General features: G+C 42.4%; 1 protein-coding gene across 5 annotated transcripts in view; it reads right to left on the bottom strand.

Moving 5' to 3' along the window:
* The window catches only part of VPS13B (vacuolar protein sorting 13 homolog B), a 616,840-nt gene that overhangs the window by 254,922 nt on the left and 336,450 nt on the right, over nt 1-25,468 (bottom strand). For all 5 annotated transcript variants that reach the window (XM_085896658.1, XM_085896654.1, XM_085896653.1 and 2 more), the window contains 2 exons: nt 5,776-5,920; nt 1,382-1,506 (listed from right to left, as the gene is read on the bottom strand). In XM_085896658.1, coding sequence (XP_085752784.1) covers nt 1,382-1,506; nt 5,776-5,920 — 270 coding nt within the window. The remainder of the gene's footprint in view (nt 1-1,381; nt 1,507-5,775; nt 5,921-25,468) is intronic.

Below are 25,468 nucleotides of genomic sequence, written 5' to 3'. Positions count from 1 at the left end.
ACTCCTGATCTATACGTTCCAAAAAATGGTTGATGGTATTCCTGTCATGACTCTGTATTTCGTTCGCTTCTTTTGTATGGCAATCAGGACTCGATGATGCCCACAGAAGAAGCTGCAGCCCACTCTGTCTCTTCCAGGGAGAGGTGACTCGAGATGTATTGCATGTGGTTGCCATCTTCCTCCAGTAAATGTCTTCCTTGCTGAAGAATGCCTTGGTAGTATTTTGATTATGAAGGTTTCTTGGTGTTAGAGGGTTCCTTTGTATTCCAGCAAGGTATTTTACATGATAGACTACAAAATGCCTTGCCGGTGTTTCTTGTCTCAACTAGTCATCCTGAGAAGTGGAGAGTTTAACACGAACAGCATCAAAAACTTGGGAACATAAGGATCAGGAGCTGTGGAAAAGCTGATCTCGGCCAAGTAATAAAAAAGAGCTGCAATAAAATCTACTCCACGTGACAAAATCTGGACAAGGCTGACATACAAAAAAAAACAAACAAAAAAAACCACCGATGTCATTGATGCCTTAACAGATTCAAGCACCCTATGCCAAAGGTTATGCTACCAGATCCGAATACATGTAATCCATTTGATTGTGTTCGTATCACAGATTGTTAAAAATTTATTGGAATCTTCCACGATGAAGCCATCTATGAGCCAATCACCTACACATCAGACTAGTCGGTGGTCTCTCTGTCTTCTACCTCCTTTCTGGCCTTGCACCCTCCGACCTCTCTGTGCTTTGCCGCCTCTTCTGCCCCACCCCCCCCCCCCGTACATTCGGTCACACACAGTCCATGGTCCACCATCAACCCTCTTCTGGTGAATCCAGAACCCAAAAATCCAGGATCACTGCTCACCTCCACTCATTCGTTCCTTCTTCTTCCCCACCTGTGAAACCCACTTCAATCTCATTCCTCCCTCCAGATCTTCAAGACACCACCATCTCAGATCATCCCCAATCCAAAACCATGATCTTTTCTACCCATGTCAACCCCCTCCCCTGCCAACACCTACCCCCAAACACATCTTCAAAATTTTCAGTTTTACCTTCCTGGGAGTTTGCTTATGTATCCATCATGTCCACCCCATGAGTCCTCCTCCACACCTCATTCCTCTCCACACCAATTGCTTATCCAAGTGTCCATCAATTTTGTCCTTAAAACCTGCTGTTGGTGTCTGTCTGTGTGTCTCTCTCCCCCTACTGTTCCTTTTGTTCTGTAATTTTGTTCTCGCTCTTCCATGAGCCTTGACTCTGTATGCAAAAAAGAAAAGAAGTTGGTTTATAATCAGCAGCGTTCATTTTATTCTGGCAGGGCACTGTATAAACACAGCACGGTTCTTTATATGAGCATTCACAAAGGCACAGCTTGTCGTTTACCTGAAGAGTGAGGCATTTCACAGAATCCCACAACAGTTTAGTTGTCCAGCCTGCCCGTTCATCGTTTAGGCTCTCAGCATGCTCTGCACAGAGAGGCTTTCCAGGCACGTTGAGGATTCGAGAACCTAGACAGCGCACAGTACAAGGGGTATCATTGGCAACCATTTAAATTAAAGCTGTACATCTATGTACGTGACTCGATGAAAAGTGAGTTCCGCAACTACACTAAGTCATGCACCTACTGTTCTACCTTCCACTGTGTTGTGCTTTCCTGTGATGCGAATACGAGGAAGTGTTGCTTACATTTATTTTTCTTCAAATAAACTCTGATTTAACTCTACAAACAAGTAAATTGAAAGATTTACCATAGACCAAAAATATGACTCCATAGGATAATGAAGTGAAACTCCAATCCAATTATGGAAATAAATTCCTTACTCAAAAGGAAAAACAGAAATCAAGAATAACCAAGATCTTTAGTCAAGACACAGCCACTAATTGAAAATTACATGTTATAGTGAGTTAGACGAGGTCAAAAATAAACTCCCTCTTCTCACCTCATCGCAGAGCCAAAGCAACGTGACATCGAACAATATAATTTATTCTAAGATTCGGCCAAGGAAAAGGAATGCGTTACAACACTGTTGTCTTTGGGGCCAAGGGCGAGAATTTATAATTTGTTCAAGGTGCCAGCAATACCTCACCTCCGCTTCGTCAAAAGACACCGTAGGAACATTCACGAGCTAATGCTTGCAAGATGGGTTGCCAGCATAACGTCCATCCGAAGGAAGATACTTTGTGAGGCAGTGCCCTGCCTGAGAAGCACTGATCTGACTGTTTATAATCATGTCGAAGTTCGAACCACACCAAACAGCTTAAACTTAAGTGCGCTATCTCTGTACCATCCTGCAATACGTGGAATGACAAAATAAAGAGAAAGATGCATGCACTCGCAGTGACATGCACTCACAAGCACGCAGAGATGCACATACACACACACAGACACACGCAAGGCAGAGATGCACACTCATGCAGGGATGCACACACGCAGATTCACACTCACACAGAGATGCACACTTCCACAGAGATGCACATACACAAACAAACACGACAATCAACAACACAATGTTTAGTTAGGAAATCAACAAGTCAGAAATGTAAAGAATCAGCAAAGCTGCCAGTGTCTCCTAGATGTTATACTTTATGAACCAAATTTACGAAAGGCATTGAGCGAACGTCTTGCTAACACACGCCTAACCCTTAAATGCTGACAAAACATTGTTGTACATGCACAGCTAATCACCCGTTTAAATAGCAATTTACGAAGGGAGAGAAACAGCCGATTAGTTGTGTGCTTCAAAACAGCCGATTAGCATGTGAAATCCTGCCCATATCTCCATCATCCAATTGAAATGATGCGCCTGCGTAGAATCGCAGCGCCACAGATAAATGTCGTCGGGGATTCAGTGCATTGCTCCTCATCATAGGTCGATCCAGGTCATCTCACATTCGATTCAGCAGCCAACAAAATGATTCCTTCGAGAGTCTGCAACTCCGGACAAATATGATATTGTTACGCTTCTCCAGAGGATTGCAACTATCCTCGAAGATTCTCAATGCACGTCGGTGAACTGCCCTATTCCGATCCTCTTCTGCCTCCTCTTGAGCCAATTAAAGCAAACGTTCCATGTAAACTACCAATTATAAGCCATGCAATGCTTGCTGCAAGGCCTGAAACACAATCTTGCACATACTCTCACCGAAGTGTAAAAGTTTCATTGTTGTTTAAACGCTTGTGATTAGGTTTTGATCACACATTGGATAATCGCTCCTCAGCGATTGAATGGCAATTAGCGATTCTACATGCTCCAACTCTTCAATGCCTTCAGTAAATTTGACCCTGTAATGTTCAGGAAATATTCCCAGTCTAGCTTGTTTAATGTTCAGGAACCGTTTAGAATTCCCATCAAAACAGATAGATCATGATATTCAGAACCACATTTAAATCCCTTATTACCTCCACCACTTAAGATGAATGGAGGTTATGTTTCCACCCCTGTCCGTCTGTCTGTCTGTCTGTGAGCAGGATATCTCATAAAGGTATGGACGATTTGGACGAACCTTGATGGACAGGTTGAGTGTGTGACAAGGACAGATTTATCCAATTTTGGTGAAGATCAGGATCTGGATATGGATATGAAAATTTAATAATTTTTAAACTGAATCTTCACCATTTAAGTATGGGGCCAAAAATGATATATAGCATGATATTAAGTCACAAATCTAGGAGTACGAGGTGGATATGTAAGAAAAACAAGCCTATTCAATTTTGTTTTGGGTCCGGATGCAGATCCGGCCTATCAGTGGGATAAAAAAAGTAAACTGTTCAGCCTGGCGGAGGTATGCACTCTACTGAATGCCGATCTAGTTTTATCTGTACTTGTCCATTGTCTACTAGTGTCCTTGCAAGTCATGATGAAGTACAATGATGATTACTGTCAGGCTGTTGGTCTGTATGCAATTTACGTACAAGGTCTTCCGCAAGTCTAAGAGTAACATCAAAATTTAAAATAAAAATTAAATAAACACAATGACACTAAAAACAAAATGGCAACAAAAAGCAATTCCAGGAATGGCACATTGATGCACAGATTTCCAGGGAGCAATTGTGTCAGGGATGTTTGCAAAATGCTGCGTAAGCAAAGTTGGTTATTTAGGAGGAACAACAACAAAAACCAAAAAAAAAAAGAAGTAATAACTCTCACCTGAAAAACATTAAAAATCATGATGGATTATCCAAAAGAAATAAACCTGCCATGCCACACAATACCCAACAACTCCGTAATCTATATATTCAATGCGCCCATCGATGTAAATGACCAAATCATTCATCATCTTCTTGAGGCTTTCAAATTGCTCTTCTGCCCTCCTAAAAACCCAACTCCTTACATCTCCTTCCTGCCACCCAACCTCTCACTCCTTTTCTTCGATGGTTCTGCTCACGAGACACGCCTGATGTAATACAAACGTCACTGGCTACAGAACTAAAAGACTGCAATCGACATGCTTTCTCATGGCTGCCAGAGCTGGAGCCGCAGGGGGAACATTCTCACACTGCACAAGATTGATTACACAAGTTAGCCTTGCTTTCAGCAGATGAGAAAACAGTCACACACATGCCATTATTTTACAAGAAAAAAACAACAAAAAAAAAACATCTTTCCTCGCTGCCCGATTCATATTAACACCGATGGTATCAACAATGCGACGGTGCCAATTTGAGAGCATGTTTATTGCTGCGTTCTCCCACGTTTCATGCAAAGCGTACTAAAACACGGACGGTGCCAAGAAAGGCAGGCCCAGCCCTCGGCGTGCTGCGAACATTACATCAACACTCTAGAATAGTGTTTTCATTTCCCGAGCCTTGGAACAATGTATGTTCAGAATTATTCCCCAGGGATGAATGCCGAACAAGTACAGTTACTGTTAACTTTGCGTTAAGAAAATAAACTTTTAAAGTCCATTCATATTAGGTACCGTGGCAAAAGTGTTTTTTCAGCTCATTATATTTCTCAATGTCTTGAGAGACACTTAGGTAAAGCACTTCATTGACTGCACGTGGCACGCACTTTTACTGTACATCACAAAAAATTCAGAAAATAAATAAATACAGTACATTATAATGAGGATCGGTCAGTCGTATGCAAATGCGTTATAATTTGGATTAAATAAATTGTCAGACATGTCGAGCAAAAACAAACGGCGAAAATGCGTTCCGGCACTAGGCCCCGTCCCAACATCCTGAAAATTAGTTGAAAAAAGAAAGTTCTGGCCAAACTGCAGCAGTCATTTCAGAGTAAATTCAGAGTAAAACCCAGAACCTTTTGTGCGATTTTGATGTGATTTTCTCTCTTTGAAGCCACCTCCCAGCTGCATCAGAGACATTTAAGTGCTTTCAGGCCGGTTACTCGTCTGCTTCAGAAACAGGCAAACTGTGGCAGCAAGAGTCCGAGTTGGCTCACTGCCAGATTATGTTGTCTGCGAAGAGTAGCATGGCAACCTGTGCTAACAGCTTGGTCTCTACCCATAGATTCGGCATCCGTGCCTAGCCAAGCCGTTCGGCACGCCCTTTGTTCTTCTTTTTGAGGCTCTCTCTCAAGGCACATGGCAGGAAGTTTCTAAAAGCGGTTCAGGATGGTCTAGCTTTTCAAGCAGGCAACCAACCATGAAAGGATCCCATATAATGGTGTAGAGCACACTGTGGTATGTTACTGCTCAAAACAATTTTACCTCCAAGTTTTTAATACGAGGTATTCCCTACTTCAGCTGGAGCTGATGAGGCCAAAAACTCGTGTTCTCATCTCTCCATGTTTGTCAGAATGAACAATTCTCACCTGTGACAGTCTTCGTTTTGATGGGGCTACTGGCCTTCTCTGAGCCAGGCTGTGAGCGAGTACCCAAAGGGGTTGCACCGATAAGAGGTACCCCCTCGCCTCTGGACCATGGCAACACACCTGCTGGCAGCAGCATATCAATGGTCTAGAAAATGCAAGAACAAAGATTTTTGACATGTTAAATTGGTCCAAGTAATCACAAGCAATATTAGACATAAAAGCAGGCCATTTTGACCATCGTGCTTTGACCAGATGCACAAAAACTTCCAATTATTCTGGGGAGTGCTCGTGATACAGCAAGCGTTACAATCAGGAAATTTGACGAGGGTACCGGTATGCAAAGGCATACTCTTATCAAAACATACCATCGGATCTTTAACATCCACACTTTAAATGGAGAAGAGACACAGCTGTCTTTCTATCCCGAAACACAAGGAACAAGCTCCAAGATATGAAGCATGCATGCAGCACTTTCAGCAGCTCGGCAGTTTAAGTTCAATCCGACCCCGTCGAGGAGCAAACCAAGATGAGATGGCTTGTTGACGAGCATGTTGCCGTCTGACGTATCCTCATATTGTCAAATGTCTCATGTGCAATGTTTTACAATCAGAACTATACTCCAGTGCAATTATTAGAAAATGCTCCAAATAATGGGGGGTGGGATAAGGGATCGAAATTTAGTTGATAAATAGGGTTAAGGAGGTTTTAAACTTAATTCTTCAGAAATACTGTTGCGAGAGATCCATTTCCAGATCGAAAGAGCATATGCTCTTCGTATAATGGAGTTATCAAATAAACCTGTCTGTCCTGATATAGTGAATGGTTCAAGGATAAGCATGGTACTTTTACGTAGTCTACGGCACAGTTAAAATCATACAGTTATGATCTGTGGGGAACTGTGAGAATCATCATATATTTTATGAGAAAATAATGTTCTTCTTTGAGGGAAGTGTCGTTGCACAATGATACACAATATGGGATGGTGCCCCAGCATCACATCGGTCTCTCCTGTATTCTGTGGAATTCAGAGCTTGCAAAATCATTGTTATCTCTCATGATGAGGCCGAAGAACAAGGTCTGTTGCTGTTACATCGCAGGCAGGTAGATGGTCTCTGTTTTTGACTGTTTATTCTCCAACATTGCTCCCTCTGCTGTCCCAGCCCTCTGATGCTCTCTCCAACTCCAGGATGCACATGTTCTTCAAGTAGCCCTCTTCTGGTTAAACTTCCAAAAATCCAGGTCGACTAAACTTCCAGGCAAGCAATGCACCGCCATCTGTCATCGCCAATTCTGACCCATGATCTTTATTAACCCCATTAACCTTTCTTAACTCAACCATTTTACTTGCTTGTTTCAGTTTCCTCCCCTCCTCTTTTCCTGTTTGCTCATTCCATTGATGTTTGCCCCACTATCAGTTTGACACAGCAATTCCATGAGCCTCGCTCCTGCAAATAAATAAATAAATAAATAAATAAACGTTCCCTCCAGCCTCTCATGGGCCTCAGTTCATCGGAGTTCCATGAGGTGGTGAAAATTAGGTGTTTTGGTTTTCACGCTGCTTGGGCATCAGGAGTTGTCCTCATTTGTATCAACGGTGCAAGGAGAGTTGGAGATTGTTGTGGGTATTCAACACTATGGGCCGTCTTACTCAGGTCTAAGCCTGAAATAGATGGTGCTCCTCCAGGCCCATTTTGACTTCGCCGCAGCTGCACCTCTGCTTCTCGCACTTGGATTGCATCAGGGAAAGAGAAATCAAGATTAAAAATCATTTTTCTTAAGCACGTGCACTTACAAGCTGGCGTGCTCACTTAATCGGCTTGCATCCATGAATGTACGTGGCTAATTGCCTTCTTTTCGGGTTATAATGAACTCCCAGTCTGAATGCACACATGAGAACGGAAACCCTGATATTGACCAGTTTGTGTGTTGTTTTAAGTGTTATGTTTAAAGACTTAGTTGACTAGTGTTGTAAAGCATTTGACAAAGTGTGAAAGCAATATTTACATCTGTGTAAACTTTTTCAATCCCATGTGTTACGTAAGTTGCTGTGGATGGATTTATTAGGAGGTTGCCAGAACAAGGGTAGGAAATGAGAAGTTTGGTAAAACTTTACTGCGATGTTTACTTTGAAATATTTACCAGGTTTTTCATTACTTTAATCTTTTATCCTTCTGTTTCTGCAAGAGGATTGCCATGACTAAATTATTTATAATTTTGTAATCCGGTTGTCCTGGTTCTTCCTGGGTTCCAATTACATCCGCCGCTCGTGACGACATTTCACCATTCTAATTCTCAGCTCGGGGCCATGTATAAGGCAGTGCACAGATAATGACTGGGCCATTTAACTTAGAGGCAAAATGTTTCTTCACAAGCTTTGGTCAATTTAAGAAATGAAAAAGCAAAGCTATCTGCTAACGTTTCTTGTTCCTACAGCGATCTAAGGCTCACGAAGGACCGTGGGTATGTATTATAAATCAAATACGACAAGGACTGTAGATCTCGCGTCACAAGGGATGTGCTCATGCGGAAACACCAAATAGACAAACGCAGTTGTTCAGTTCTCAGCATGTGGACGAGTCCTGATGGGCTCTTCGGGAGCAGGGTCTACCCAGCTGCATTATTTTGAGACACCGTGTTGTCAGTGTTTGTCGCAATATTATCAGACATCGTTGTGTTGATTGCTAGAATCAAGAGTCTGTACGTTTTCATTTACTTGCTCTTTGTAAATTGCTCATGTTTTCTGAGTAAGCCCAAAGGCTCGAGCAGTTTCCATACATGTTTGCCATCACAATCTCTCTGGTCTCTACCCAAATCACCATAAACCATTCCTTTAAACCTTGTGGATGTCCTTTGCATTGACTGTTGTACGCTAGGTTCCTTACTTCTTCATATATTCTGCTGTGCTAATCGTTCCTGTTCCATGTGAACTGTATCCTTCCTCCCTATCTTCAACTCCATGATCCGCTCACCTTCCTCCACGAAATTCCCTTCTTATCCCCAACGAAAAGATTCATTTTTAAATAGTATTGAAAAAATATCTAAAAGCCTCTTTCTTTCTTCCCCTTTCACTCAATCCATCAGTTATTCATTCGCCATGTGCATCTCTGTGTAATTGTTTTTAGGCCTACTTCACTTTTTTATGATTTAATAAGAAATTTGGAATGCTCCACCCATCTCTACATCGGCTTTTACCATTCCCATCTACCCTCATGTTTGCTTTGCTCCATCCCACTTTCCCACCTCTGCTGCCTGCCGGTCACATTTTCCTTCAGTCATTTCTTACCAGAACAAAAACTCCAAATCTGCACATCATTAAAAAAAATATACAGTGCTTTTCCACCCTGGCTGCAGAATAGTCCACTATTCCAACTTGGCTGCAATCTTTGTGATCGTGTTCTAGAACTTAGGTTGCAAAAGGTGCAGAGGAAGTTGTTATAAATATTTGCTTCCAGATTAAACCACTTCTGCACCTAACTCTCCATGTTAACAATCCACACAGCTCTCTTGCCCATCTCCATTGGCTTGCCAAACTCCTAATTTCAGCTCACCAGACACCTCCCTGTCCCACCCTCCCCCAGCAGCTCTCCTACCCCTTATCTGTCCTTCCCATTCCTTGCTCATTCCCTAATACCCCTTCCACTTCCTCCAAAATTGATCTCCCTCAAAATCTTCAAGGCCCCAACCCCACTTCCCCCAGTCTCTGCTTCTCGATGATATCCTCACACAATCTCTAGCATCAGAGGGGTTTGAGCAAACCTCTCAGGTCTCTCTATCCAGGAAATCTCTATCGCCTGACATTACATGTCCAGACAGAAACTTCTCTCACAGAAGATGTTCATGACACATTTGTCTCCTTTCTTGGCTACACCTAACCTGTGCTTTGACAGACCCTGCTCCCAACTTTGGTAGAATCATCCTGGTGGAGGTGCTGTCGTACATTTTCACAATTGCCTTACACATAGCCCCCACCCCGAATTGGCCCCCCAGACTCAATGGCATATTTCTGCGTTTGCATCTCTCTCTCCATAGTAACCTCTTGTTTATGTATATGGTCTCAGGACCCCCCCCCCACCCTCCACCCCTCTTTCCCCCAATTTTGACAACTCCACCAATGAGGCTCTTTTTTCAGACATAGATTCCCTGCTGTGCACACATCCTATTTCACCATTTCAAGTCTGTGGAGACTTTAATTGCCACCATGCCAGTTGGCTGTGAATCAGTGATCAAACTATCGTTCACAGTGTTGCAGCCGAGGAGTTGTGTTGAACATCTGCCCTGTCTCTCTATTTGTCTACTCCCCTCCAACTAAATGACATTTATTCTTTGTTAGGTTTATTTAGTGACTAGTGCGTGCCCGTATGTGCGTGCCCGTATGTGCGTGCCCGTATGTACAAATAATAATAATAATAATAATAATAATAATAATAACTTTCAAACCGTGCGCCAGAAACAACAACCACACAGACCGTTCCTTCGCTCTCGCATGCCGTACGTGCAAGAAAAAAAAAACTTTCAAACAAACACACAGGCCGTTCCTTCGCTCTCGTAAACGACGAATGGATTGGGGCATTGTGTTTATCCATAAATGCACATAAGAAATCGAGAAATTATTAGAATACAGTAAGTCACCACTATCCGGAAGTCCGTACGTTGTAACCCGTAATGGGGAACGCGCTCTAACTTGGCCATAACTTGGGAACCACTTGTCCGATTAATTTCAAACCTTGAAAAGACAAACAAACAGAGATTGCTGGAATTATAGAGAGAAGATAGATACTGTGGGTGCAAAACGCCAAGCAACGTGTCCTGTCATTGGTAACTGAGGATCTCTTCCCCAACGGCCATGCCTATGCAGCAATGTGTCCTGTCATTGGTAACTAAGGCGCCCTTTCCCCATCGGCCACGCCTACGCAGCAACGTGTCCTGTCATTGGTTTGGTAAATAAATGGCCATAACTTGGGAACCACTTGTCCGATTAATATCAAACCTTGAAAAGGCACGTACTCAGGTCCCCAGCAATATACCTGGCAAGTTCCAATTAGATCGGACCAGTGGTTGTTGAGAAACAGCGGTCACAGACACACACACAGACACACAGAGATTGCTGGAATTATAGAGAGATGTTAAACCTTCCCTCATACATGTCCTGCTTCCACTGACTTTTCTGATGATGTCCTTGTGAACGTGTTTGTCTCCTTGGAGGTCTTCAGAAAGCCACAAAAGGGCCGATGTGTATGGCATTTCGGCGAGGCAGATTAATCTGGTTTGAAATCCCAGATTTCCCTCACAAACAAGTCCATTATTTCATTGGCTCAAGACATCAAAAGTTCCAGGAATTCCTTTATTGAGAGACTGCTTAATCTCCAGTCAGCAGTTCATCCCCTCATGCCTCCAGTTGTCCCATTCACCATTCCGACTCTGGTACAGTAAGGCACGTTGCCAGCCAATCACAAAAAAGCACCTCAAGTTCTCCAATTGGAAGGCAAACACTACTGATAGGAACCTAAAAGTCCCTCTGCACAGACTGCAACCGATGTGCATCGTCAACATGAAGCTTACCTGCCATCAAAAACTTTCAAGTCTCTCACCATGCCCACGGAAGCCTTGTGGCAGCCTAGTCAAATCTGTCCCGAGTAAACATCCCCTTCTGTACCTTGACTCAAGGAGGGAATCAAGTTGGACACTGCTCTGGAAAAGCTTAATATACCATCATTACTGAAAATACCAAGGTCCCCAACCTCTCCCTTCCCCTACCCACCATTTTCACCATCACAGATTCCTTTCTGCAGAACATGGACATCTCTTCCCTTAATTTTGAGATCTGCCTGGTGTTGGCTTAATGGTTAGGGTGGCGGGCTTTGGCTCCTCGGGTCCTGAGTTCAAATCCCACTCGACTGCTGAATTAATACCAGGTGGGGTTAACTCGGCCTGTCATCCTTCCGCGGTCGGCAAACGAGTGCCAGCCAGCACGCTGGTGTAGTGTCGGAGTGGCGACCCGTCCAGGATTGTGCCCAATAGCTAAGGAGGCTGCTGAAGCAGCACCAACGCTCTGCAAAGAGTATTGTCCCAATCTCCTCCTCTTCTGCAACCAAATTCAATGGAATCCTCTGAATCTGAATTGAATCTCTGCAATCAAATTTGGCACTGTAATCCTCAAGAACTGTGCTTTGGCCCAAATCTTTTCTCACTCTACTCCAGATCTTTCTCAATTGGACTCCTATCTTCATCTTGGAAAATTACAAACATCACCCTGTTCAAACTATGGTTCCAAGTCTGATCCACTCAACTACAAACAGGTTATCCTTCTCCCCTTCATAAACAGAGTGATGGAATCCATCATTGCTGCAGACCTCAGGCTTTATTTTTTTCTCCAACTCTAGTAACTGATCATTGGTCTGGCTTCTTCTCTGGTGATTCCACAATGGGCATGCTGATTTTTTTAAACCAATAGATGGTGCACCAAGTCTTAAACAAGAGATCAGGATCATCTCTCTTGACATCACTTGAATTTCTGAAACCATCTCTGACACATCCATACTTTCCAAGCTGGAATGGAAAACTAGTCTTAATCTAGAAGATGAATATTGTTCACGCATACTCTGCAAAAATATGTCACTGAGACAGAGCAGAGACTGGGCGATCGCTTCCGTGAACACTTGTTCAATGTACGAACCAACAACACATCCCTCCAAGTCAGTTGCCCGATAGGTCAATCTCCTGGACATTTGTTCAGTCACGTGGCAGTCTTGGGTATTTTTCTCAATTTCACCACTGCAGAGAGTCAAAAACGTCAAGAACAAAGCCTGATCTTCAGGATCAGCATGTTTCCACCTTCCCCCACACGATTAACGAGTGCCTTTAATTTACTTTGACACCTCCCCCCCCCCCAAAACAGAACAACTAAATCTTTTTCAGGCTCTGCTTTCCCCCTTTTATTATGTTTAACTTTGTATCATCCATCTCACCTCTCCTCCTTTTCCTTTGCACTTTTATTCTGCTGTCTTTTTTCCTTTTCCTCCCCTTCCCTGGAGCTCCTAATCCTCGCAAACTGTCTTGGGCGAACCACATCTCCCAATTGGCCTTGAAACCTGGGCAATGCCTTGGTTTTTTTTTCTGAAGAGCTAAGTCCACTGTGAGCTGCTTCGAGCTCATGATAGTGTATAAGGCCTTCACCTGAAGTTTCATGGTCCTAGTTCTTGGTTTTTGGAGCTGCTGCCCATCTTGCTCCCCTGGAGGCAATTGAGTCCAGTAATCTCCATGTTAATTGCATCTCTCAGCAAGAGGCCAAGTCGTAAGGTCTGCTTCTCACCTACTGCAGGGCAGGTTGGTGGACTCTCTCACGTTTCTTTTGCCTCATTTCTGGCCTCGCTCTTCCCTCTCTCTCTCTCTTATAACTATATCCTCCCACAGCACACCAAGGTAGCACCACATGCTATTTCAGAATTCCACACCTGGTTACCCTCCACAATTCTACATTCCTTCAACCCTCTATTCTCTCTTCGATGGGAACAAATCCCTTAGTATATTATCTCGTGACACTTCCCCTCCAGGCTTTCAAGAGTGCTTCCCATGCTCATCTCATGCAAGTGCAAACAATGATAATAAATGGCAATATCTATATGTATGTATGTATGTATGTATGTATGTATGTATGTATGTATGTATGTATGTATGTATATATATATATATATATATATATATATATATATATATATATATATATATATATATATGATTTTAAAAAGAATGGGACAGTAAGAGCACAGGGAGATGGATCATATGATGCTGGTAATTTGCTGGAACAAAAATAAATAAAATTAAAAGAACAAAAAAAAAAAGAGGGAAAGTTGTTAAAATAAGAAAGGAAGAGAAACAGGCGGCATCAGAGTGAAGTGTAAGATAACACATTCCCACGTTGCTTAAAAGCAGGCTGTGGAGTCAAGGGGAGCCGGGATGTAAATGGTGTGAGCCTGGATGGGATCAACCTCAAGACCTGCTCTTTATCTTCTTTGGCAGAGTGCAGCGGGGGTCTGCAGGAAGCAGGCCCTCCTGGTGTGCACAGGGCCCCGGGAGGATGCATGGCCCTCCTCACAGGCTCCGTGATGGTTACGCTGTCCGTGTTGGTCTTATCCCACAAGAATGGCTCTCAAATCCGCGTGTACGCAAAAGCATTTCATCCAAAAATAAATTCCATATGCTCCAATAAGTTTGATTCACAAAGCAAACTTATTCAAGCACCAAGCTCCACTCGATCATTGTGGGCAACACTTGCCAAAGATTAGTCATCGTTTTGTGTTTAAGCATCTGCAGAGCACACCACTCATCCAAGTGGCTATGCTCTTCATTCAACAATTCTTACTTTTCTCACATCCCGGCAGAGACGACAGGCTGTTCAAAGTGCTGGGCATTTCTATACTTCATAACTAAATAAACGTTTCCAATAACCAAACGCTGGCAAAAACTGGAGAATTATATTTGCACGAAACCGCCAAAACCCAAGAGTGCAGGGAGCTCATGGAGTAAATACGCCGCAGATGAAGCCTTAAAGTGAATGCATTAGGAGAAATACCTCCTTTGCCGTACTCCGACATTGATATTGTAACAGGATGCAGCTTCAACCAAAAGAGGCAAAACAGCATTCATCATGAGGTAAGTACACAGCAACGCACGCGTTATGAACTGCTGGGAACACAGTACATCGTAGGATACATTTGCGCAAAACCCCAGGGATGTCTCGGCTCAAGCAATAAGGATACATCTTGCACCAATCAGGGCAGATTTTGAACAACGCCTTTTGTTTGCTAGCATTGAGAAACGCGGTTCGAGATATGTTTTGGGTCAGAGCCGCCAACATACAACGAAGGATGTGAAAAATGAAAGTGAAACGAACACCAAAGGATGACAGCTTACAAGCTGCCGAGATCCTGCCATGGAGTCCATGGAACAATATCAACCATTGTCACAAGCAATACAAACAACAAATTAATAAACTGTAGGACAATCTCCATCACCGAGTAAGCGAAGACACAATGTCATTGAAGAATAACAGGTCATCGCAGTGAAATGACTGGACGAAGATGTTTACGTCATTACGTCGTGCGAACCGATGACCACTTGGTCAAAATGACAGTTTTAAACGGCATTTGGGGTTTCATGAATATCTGCTGGAAATATGCAAACAAACCGAGCAAATGCAGCAATTATTTATTCGCTCTTTTCCCAATGGAAACTCTTGCACATGGTTCCGTTTCCATTGTGCTGAGGACTTGAGGGTAATAAAGACGAGGAATTCTCTCACTTTATTGCAAGTTGGTAAAACCCAGGATGAAACTATGCAGGAAATGTTAAATCTAGCCACAGTAGCAGTGCATTTTAATGACTCTTAAAGTATAGAATTATGTGGATTAGAATAATTTGCTAAAACGGCTAACAAGTGTTCCTCACACCTGCCAACGTGGTTCAGACATCTGAAAGTGCAGACCGTGCACACGCGTCAAGATGTCTGAAGCACATTTGTATTGCCTCGTGGACTCATAATGATTCCCATTGAGTGAAGGTTTTTGTGGCACGGTTTCCAAATGTTACGGATTGCGTCATGTGCGAGTAGGATTGAGGATCGGGTTGGCAATCATTAGTCTGTCACGTTTAGAAGATCTGAAATCACCTTACTACGCAATTTAAATCCCTTTCTAAGCTCCAAGCCTTTCAAAGTCGTGGCGTTGCTATCTCATGTGGTATGCCTCTGTGTGCTCTGCGCTATTGCTAACCGGGCATGTCTTTCTGTCCGTGTATGTGTGTGTGTGTGTGTGTGTGTGTGTGTGTGTGTGTGTGTGTGTGTGTGTGTGTGTGTGTGTGTGTGTGTGTGTGTGTGTGTGTGTGTGTGTGTGTGTGTGTGTGTACATGCGCATGTTACAGAGTTCTGCAAAAAGAAAAAAAAATGGTGAACAGACAAAATAAAAATACAATTGTTTCTTAAAGCAACCTATCTGCTGTAGTGAAGGCCAAAAGACTACTTTATGTGTCTGTTTGGTCCAAGAAACAGAGGTGGATCCAGGATTTTTGTTTGTGATAGTGGAGACATGTTTGTGCCACCACCAGGTCGAGTTACGAGTTAGACATTGCACTGCAAAATAAATATCTCGTGTGGGAAATCGAGACCTAATTTTCCACACAAAATTGTCCTCAATAAAATTAACAAATGAGCTTATAAAGTACCGGGTGGCCAAACATTGTAACCTAGCTCCGAAATGCAATCGCTCATCACAGCAAGTATGATGTACACAATGCTGGAGCGCTCAAATTCTGGATTTACACAACTGATTGTGCAAGTCATTCCGCATACAGGAAAGTTGGAACGAGCTTTATTGAGTGTGTCTGTACGAAGGTGTGACCGATTTCATCTAATGGGATTTCTTTCACTGAAAAAACAAAGCAATTACTGCCAGATCAGATCGACGTTCCTCAGTCATAGAAGATCCAGTGTTCCAAGTCTTATTACCCCATGCGCACAAAGCGAAGGGCGGGGTTAAGCAATCGGTTCATGCCTGTCCGTCTCTCCGTCAGTCCACAAAATGTCAGTTTACGATCGAGGAACAACTTAATTTAAATTGAATGTTCTACTTTGAACATGAATCTGAACATGAATCGGAATACGAACTTGTAGTGAGATAATATTTTTACTTTGTCAGCCTGTCTGGCAGTCAAACGAAATTGAAAACCATTCTAAACACGAAACTTACTATTTTTAAGGATGTCATAATGGACACAAACAACAGGCACGAAGAACTAATGTAAAGTGTTATCTAGCCACTGCGTCAATATTTTTGTACACGACCTTTGCAATCTTCATTTTATTCGCCCCCCTACTGGTTTCACCGGAGAGGACTATTGGTGTGCTCTCTGTCTGTCTATCCATGCATCTCACTTGGGGTTTTTCAGACTTTTTTCCCCCCATACCCTTTAACATATTCAACTGTAACTTGGTTCATGGCTTTATTATGATAAGTTACAGAACAAGTTCGAGTTTCAAGGCGTTTCGTCAATATTTTCCCACAGAGTTGTGCCCTTTTTGGAATTGCAAACTATCACGTTGGTCGGAGACATGTTTTTCTAAGCAATTCTCACCCTTCTTGAATTTGAATTGTATACTTGAACACTGTAGAACACAAATCACCTTCTTGTCACTTTCAAGAAAATCCCATTTTGCAGTACTTGGACATGTTAAATAAGGTGGTGTATAAATGCATCAATGGTACTAACCTTCCCAAATTTTTTTTTAATTAACTTTACAAATGAATATTTAATTTCAATTGTTTAAACCTGAACAATCAACGGGGTGGCGTGTTCTCTGAACTCTCGAGTTCCTTCTCGTAATGAAGAAAGGGTGCTCAGCTTCTGCACTGGTGATGAGTTGCGTGTACGCTCTCACTTGCAGGCAGTGGATGTTGGGGAAGGATTCAAAATTACCAGCACCAATAGCGAGAAGAAGGTTGTCAGAAATTGAGATGTCAGATTTGTCGGATTCCTTTTTTCAGCACGGGGCAGTTCACCATAAACGTTCGACCACAAAGCCTGCCATTTTGTGACTGATTCCTTGTTTTGGGAAAGGAAGATCTCCTTCACAGTGGAACAGGCCTTCCATGTTCTCAAAGGTTTATACGGCAGCACTGAGCAGTATTGAGGGTAGAGGGAACAGCAGCCCGCTGGCATGATGTTCTTCACCTGCTCACTGTGGGTAGTGGTTCCACCAGCTGATTTATGAGGGATTTCAGAAGTGTAATGACAACAGAAAGACCTATAATAGGAATTATTTAACAACTATTCATCTGAGGTAGGTGGACATGTGAAGGGAAGCCCCATTTAACACAGTCCAAATTTCCAAAAGGCAAGCCAATCATAAACAACATAATTCTACTTTTAAAGATGCTCTCAATACGGTGCAAAAAGCCAAATGATATAAGCTGCCTCAACCTAACAGGCCCAAGGATAGACACGCATTACCAAAGTAACTCCCACATTGCCGCTCACAACACACACCGAGGTTTGTACAGTTGGTTCAACAACAGCTGTTTAAACAACATGCAACATACAATTTTTTGACAGGACCAGTTTTCTAATTTACAGGCATAACACCTGTTAAAGCTGACAACACCATATTTGAAGAAGCAATTCCCAGCCTTCAACGACCCCAAACATATTTGTATTTGCCTGCATCTCCGCCACTCTATTGTGTGTTGAGTCGTTTTACATTGCATCATGTTGCTCTTTCATGAGCCTTAATCGTTAAAACCAAAAATAAACAAACAACACAAGGGGTACACAATGTGATGTGGATTTGGATATTCAAGTGCATCGATGCTTTGTGTTATTCAGCGATATAGAAGGAAAACGAGGAAACTGAGGAGTAGGAGGAGGCTATCTGACCCATGAGTGTTGTGCAATATCCACACATTATTAAGCTAATCCATAAATTTACTTGTATTCCCTTCATTAATTCCATTCATTTAATTTTATTCAGCGAACAAAATCCATATCCTTTGAATTAAAGTTGCCTACCTTGATTTCAAAGCTAGAAATGGAACCAGGGTACGAACACACAAAGTCCTACTGTCGAAGAAATACCATGGGATTTTTAGATCCTCGTGGAGGATCTCTAAGTCTTACTCACGTTGTTGTTCTTCATATTCTTCTTGTGGACTTTTTTGTTTCACAGCCTCCAGTTTTCATCGAAACTTCCTGAAACTTGGCATATATATGTAAAAATACCCTGCGCAGACAGTAACCATCTCCGATTTTGAAAATTCCTCCGAGAAAAAAAAAGTTATGACGTCAAAATATCTCCGCGAATGGAAATGTCCTAAAAAATTATCTCAAACTAGGCAAGCTTTTTAAATTCTGTTTGCGGGAATCGAACAGGGCATTAGCAGAGATGAATTACTGCACATATGATACATCACTAAGACGTCATGTCAATTTTTCTGACGTCATTCCAGTTTTTGACATTTTTTGTTTCACAACCCAGAGTTTTCATCGGATCTTCGTGAAACTTGCCATGTATACGAAGAAAGCCCACGCACAGGCAGTAACCATCTCCGATTTTGGAAATTCTTCCGAGACAAAAAAGTTGACGTCATAATATCGCCGCTAATGGAAATCGCCTATTCCATTATCTCCGAAACTAGGCAAGCTGTTTGAATTTTGTTTGGGAGAATCAAGCCGGGCATTAGTACAGATAATTTATCGCAAACCTGATACATCACAATGACGTCAAATTCGTTTTTATGTCGTCACCATTAAGAGGACGAGGATTTTAGCTCATTCGAGCTTGTTTTTTTTATAATCATTGTAATCATCAATCATGATCATATACCAGAGGGTTGATTCTGCCAAAATGGATTCAGGAACTGAGAAACAACCATGAACAGATCCATAACTCCATCAAAGGATCTTTAACAAGCTTAAAAAAAAATGGAGACGATCAGGTTGTGACTCGGGACAGCGGTTTTCAGTTGGATTATACTTCACAGGAGGAACAAATCAATTATGTTGGCAAATAAACTTTCTGAAAGTTCCCCATGGTACTACACCAAACATTCGTATTGGTTTCCCATCCAAATACTAGCCAGGCTCTCCCAAGCTTCTGAGATCAGACATGATGAGCACAATAAAGTTGATAGGTTGTTCTGTACATTAATAAAAGACACGACAGGCAAGATGTCGATGATATTGTTGCATGGGAAGGGATTGGCAAGCCTATGTCCTATGGTGTCCCTGCACCAATTGCACATGTGTGTAGGGGGGAGGGGAGGAGGGGGAGCTAGAGGACAGGTCCCATCCAGCCCACATACATGAGGAAATTTGGGCAGTGATATTCAACACCTGGGCTCAGAAACCACCGTGCAGTCACTTCTCACGTTCGAGATTGCCAAGCCTGCTCCGCTCTTATGCCAGGTCCCCTCACAATGACGGCCCACCTTCCTCCTCGAACACACAATAGGATCAAACAGAGTTATTGATGAGAGAGGCGCTCTTCTTTTCCTCTCCTCTCCCTCTCGTAAACGTTCAACTTCACAACTCAGACAAACAATCACGGCCAGTGTCCCGCTCCAGCATGCGGGCAAATTCACACAGCACGAACATGAGAATCGTGCAGCCTTCTTCGACGTGTCGAGGAGAAGCCAGCGAGCGAGCGAGAGTCTCCGTCTCCAAGCACGTACCTCACACAACTCTCTTCTCCTCTGAACCTTCTGATGTCCAGCCCATCTATCATACACCCCAGGGACGTGGTTTGCTAGCTGTCATTCCTGGAGACGGGGATTTTTGCCTGCTTGGAACGTTCGGCTCGGTTGTTGTTTTAAGGATGTGATTCCTTTTTATCACCTGTCTTGTAAATGCAAAAACATAGGAAAAGGTCACAGGGGGCAATCACATATTGGGAGAAATTATCCATAAACCCTACCTAATTAACACAGCACCACCCCCCGTGCGGTGACAAGTAACAACTTAAGCTCACAGGTTTCCGACTTACATTACATCGAGATGTCTCCTGCTCATCTACGGACCATGCTACACTATACAATCCTACCTTTACGATGCAGTTCTTCCATCTACCCCACAAACATAACAGTATTTTGGATTATTCCGATAACATTCAAATTTCAGGGTAAATTCATCAAATTATCAGTGATAACATTTTCAGTTTCTTATTGCAAATTAACAGACTTTATAAATGTCTGTGAAACAAATTACTTCATGAAAATAACAAGTGTCATTTTATAATTTCAGTCAATGCCTTCTTGTGTGTCCTCCCTTTGCCTTGACGTTATGACAGGACTGGATGAAACTCACAAGGAGATCCAGAACTGAAAGTCAAAATCTGAACTTCTCAAACGTTCACAAAATTGTTTCTGAATGGGGTAAACGTCATAACTACAGAACATATAAAGCTGGATGATTCCTAAATTTAGAGCTCTTGTGTCAAGATAGTGCAAGTGGAGGCCTAAAAAGATCGATATTCATGCAATTTCGAGTTATGTGCATTTTTTGTCATGCACACTGCTGGTGTATAGGCTCAGCCATTGGTTTGCACATCTACCGGACATATAAAAATAATATAACCACAAATTAGTCAGTCAATTCCGTCCAACATATACAATAATTACCTTTCCGTCGATTCATTTCAACGAAAAACCTTTGCAGTCTTAGTGGTTAGTGACAATTATGCAGTCATCAAAGGATATTCAGAGGAAACTCCAAACATATTCCACATTCTATTGGGAACGCATTCCCTTACAACAGCCCAGGGGAACCTGGTTATCTGCAAGTATGCAATAAAAGACAAAAAAAACAAACAAAAAAAACGTTTTGCAGAGCTTGCTTGACAGAATGCCAGACAAATTGTGGCAAGATATTGAAAAAATTGTTAAAGAAGAGGTCAAAGCAACACCCCAAAAGCACGCAGAAAGAAGGCCAAATTGATGTCAAAAGAGGCAATACATATTGCAGAAAGAAGAAGAGAGATGAAAAACAAAGGCGCATCAAGAGAGGACATGAGACGGCGAAATGTTGACTTCCAAGGACAAGCTGGGAAAGACAAGGATGTTTTAAAGAGGCATGCCGAGAGATAGAAAGTGACAACAAAGCAGGGAAAACAAGATATTTTTAAAAGATCGGAGAGATCACAGGAAAGTTTAAGTCGAGGATTGGGGTCCTTAAAAGTACAACAGGAAAATATATGACAGAAGAAACACAGGCGAACAAAATATGGAAGGGTTTTACCGAAACTCTATCCAGTACAAACGAGATAGCAATACGATAACAGCCTTCGAAGAAAGAGAATATAAGCAAGAACCAATAGTGATAGCATGTGAGGTAAGTAGAGCCTTGGAAGAGCCGGCAAATGGAAAGGTACCTGGTGCTGACAATTCCAATTAAACTCTTTAAGGTATTTGGGGAGGAGGCAATCAAAATTTTAACAGCTATCTGTACACAAAGACAGATAACAAAGGTTTACACATTAAACAAAAGGTAAGAAGGGATGGCAATTTCTCGACACAGCCATGAGGGTGGGTGGATGTCATCTATCTCAACATAATAGCGACATAAATCTAATATCACGTTTAATTACTTTTACACTTATTCTAAACATTCATTAAGAAAATAACTATACCATATTAAGCATTGATGACACGCCGAGGAGTCATTTCAACAACAATATATATATATATATATATATATATATATATATATATATATATATATATATATATATATATGTAATCAGAAAGAGCCACATTTACAGCTAAATGATAAAAATAGAGATTATGATGAATACGATGGCTCCTGAGAAGGAAATATTGTTGCGGGCCGGGCGTTGGCTGAGAACACTACTGCTAGGTGGAGCAGTTGAGTCGGCTCCACCGATCACCCGGAATTTAGATCGTATCTTTTCAGAAAACTCCGAAAAGTACGGGTCCCTTATCGGACCGTGAAGCGTCAATATTTCTACCATGTGGTACAGGGTTATTTGCCAATTTTCAAAATACCTAGATATCCACGTGGCAATTTACCAAGTCTCCACACCCTCGACAGCACCCGTACGGAACGAGCCGCTAGCGTACTCGAACCGAGTGCGACCCGAGCGGATGGTCACCGAGATCCGTCGGTCCAAATGTCCCCTTACGGCGGCATAATGGACTTGCTCATTTTCCAACACGCAGCACACTAAGCCAATGGAGGAAAGGACACGAACGAGCTGATACATCTCACAAATGGGGATAGTTATTAACAATAGGGAAATGAGGGAAGCACGTAAGGGCAAAGTTATCCGAATATTGATAAGCACGTATGTACAGCAAGGCACTTAACAATTCATTACTTAGCAGACTGGCGCGACACACACACACACACACACACACACACACACACACACACACACACACACACACACACACACACACACACACACACACACACACACACACACACACACACACACACACACACACACCCACGAATCGGACCCAAAGTGGTCTTTATCAAGGCCTCCAGCTCGGATGGAAAGGACGCGCTGAAGACCAGATTCTGCCTCGGACCTGTCCACCTCATGTGGTCTTCGAGCTGTTCGAACCGGGCACCAGCGAGGGCGAGCTGAATCCAGACACTGGCGAGCCAAAATCAGCCTCACGAGCTCCGGCGGATCCTCTTGCGCTCCAGAACATGCGCTGGTGAAGACGAGGCGCCGATCCTTCCCAATCCGCTCGAGTCGATTCAACCAAAGAACCACCAACCAAGAACCAAGGACCAAGAACAACCCAAACTTCTGTGCTCTCCGCTCCCTTTTTATCCTCTCGGGCGCCACTCGCTCAGGCGTGGCCTGTTCGCCATCGGTGGGGGCTGTCGCATTCCATCTCTTGGAGTGCCCCAGCGAATCGAAGGGTGGGGCTTGACCTTTCCCCGACTCAGCGTGCCACCAAGGGTACGGTGGTGGGGGATGTTGCATTCCATTTCTTGGGGCGCAGCCAAGCGATTCGATTAGTGTCCATATTAGGGAATGGAATTCAGGTCGCTCGTCGTTGGGTGGGACACGACGCATTCCATTTCTTGGAGTGCAGCCAAGCGATTCGAATTCAGTTCGCGAATGCATTCTGAACACACACCGCATTTCAGTGAGCACGCGGAGAATGCCGGAAGCAGAGGGTTTTCGTTGGTGTTGTAGTTATCGTTAGTGTTGTTATCATTGGTGTTGTTATCGTTGGTGTTGTTGTTATCATTGGTGGTGTAAAATAAAAGAAAACCCTGACTATCAAAGTAACTCACAGCGCATTTACATTTATTCACCCATTAGACGAGGGAAAGGGGAGCTATCTATCCACATTCACTTCTCGAAATAACCGAGCTATAGGACCTGAATGTCGTGTGCTCATGGCTTCCAGATTCGCAACAATATCACATATAAAAACCAAGGTATTCACGTGTGAAGGCTATTTCATGCAGTACATTGAAGATCACTTCATGTTTCAGCAGGGGCTGTGTGCAAGACTCTCAGATAAGGACACACAAAACTAGCACTTGGAAGAAGGTGCTCGCCACAGGAATGAGTCCAGGTTTAAACTGTTTGGTAATAATGAATGGTAATTTGTTCGAAGGCAGTCAGAGAAGCAGTATACAAGTTAGTGTACAACAGCTACAGTGAAGCATGGGGGTGGATCCATACAAGAGTGAAAGTGCTTAAAAGTCGAGGATATCAATGATTTCCAAAAATGTTTACGTACACCGACTGCCAACAGGTACACGTAGGTTCTGATACACAATGCCATTCCCTCAGGAATATATCTCATTGGAAAATGAATCACATTACAACATGACAATGACCCCAAGCAAACTGCCAATATGGTGAAAAAAGTAGATGCTGATGGACCACTCACAAAGATGCCTTGGTCTGCACAAAGACCTGACATGAAGAGCATTGAGGCTATATGGGGGTTACATGGAAACGGTACTGACAAAGCAAAATGGCAACCAAACACCTTGGATGAATTAAGAAAATCTAAATGATTCTTGGAATAACATTCCACAGTCATACATTAATAAACTGTGTAGGAACATGGAAACATGTCATGGTTTTTGTAAAGAGCAGGCCTGACACACACAATAATAAAAGCATTGCACAACATATTCATTTTATTTTTCTACAATTTCTGTAATAACGTATTGTTACCTCCATCACCAAAGGTGGATGGAGGTTATGGTTTCACCCCTCCTGTCTGTTTGTTTGTTTGCTTGCTTGTTTGTGAACAAAACATCTCAAAAAATTATGGATGTATTTGTACGAAATTTTGTGGACAGCTTGGGTACGTGACAAAGACGAAACAATTAGATTTTGGTGAAGATCCGAATCCGGATCTGGATCCGAGAATTTTTTGAATATATTCGTCACCATCGAGCGATAGGGCTAAAATGATATATAGCACGATGTCTCAAAAAAGTTGTGGATTGATTCGGACAAAATTTAGTGGGCAGGTTGGGTATGTAACAAGGAAGAATTGATTGAGTTTTAGTGAAGATCTGAATCTGGATCCTCGAATTTTTAAGTGATTCTTCACCATTGAGTGATCGGGCTAAAATGATATATAGCACAATATTTCAAAAAGTTATGGACGGACTCGAATGAAACATGGTGGGTGAGTTGGTTGGGTGATAAGAACAAGCCGATTAAATTTTAGTTCCGGTCCGAATCCAGTCCGGCCTATCAGTGGGATACAAAACGTAAACTAATCAGCCTGGCGGAGGGATGCTCTCTCCTGAGTTCCCTTCTAGTATATATATATATATATATATATATATATATATATATATATATATATATATATATATATATATATATATATATATATATATATATATATATATATATATATATATCTGTCGCAATTACTGATTATTTGTGCATATCCTGTGTTTGTTTCTATAATTATTTCCAATATTGCTTACACACCCATGCATGCACATGACAAGGATGGACTGTCAGAAATGTCAACAGGGATAAAGGTGATTACAGGTAGGGTTGGAAAAGTTAAGTCAGTGGTATCAACATTCACTCAAATCAGACGACAATATTCATTCAAAGAAGCATCAACAATCACACAAATTGATGACAATACCGTTCCCTCAAATCGATGACAACATCGATCGC

Source organism: Eptatretus burgeri, chromosome 9, assembly GCF_056783735.1.
Source record: "Eptatretus burgeri isolate ZD-2024b chromosome 9, Ebu_testis_v1, whole genome shotgun sequence".
NCBI lineage: Eukaryota > Metazoa > Chordata > Myxini > Myxiniformes > Myxinidae > Eptatretus > Eptatretus burgeri.
The sequence above is the reverse complement of the archived record's forward strand: the minus strand, read 5'-3'. Positions and strand labels throughout refer to the sequence as shown.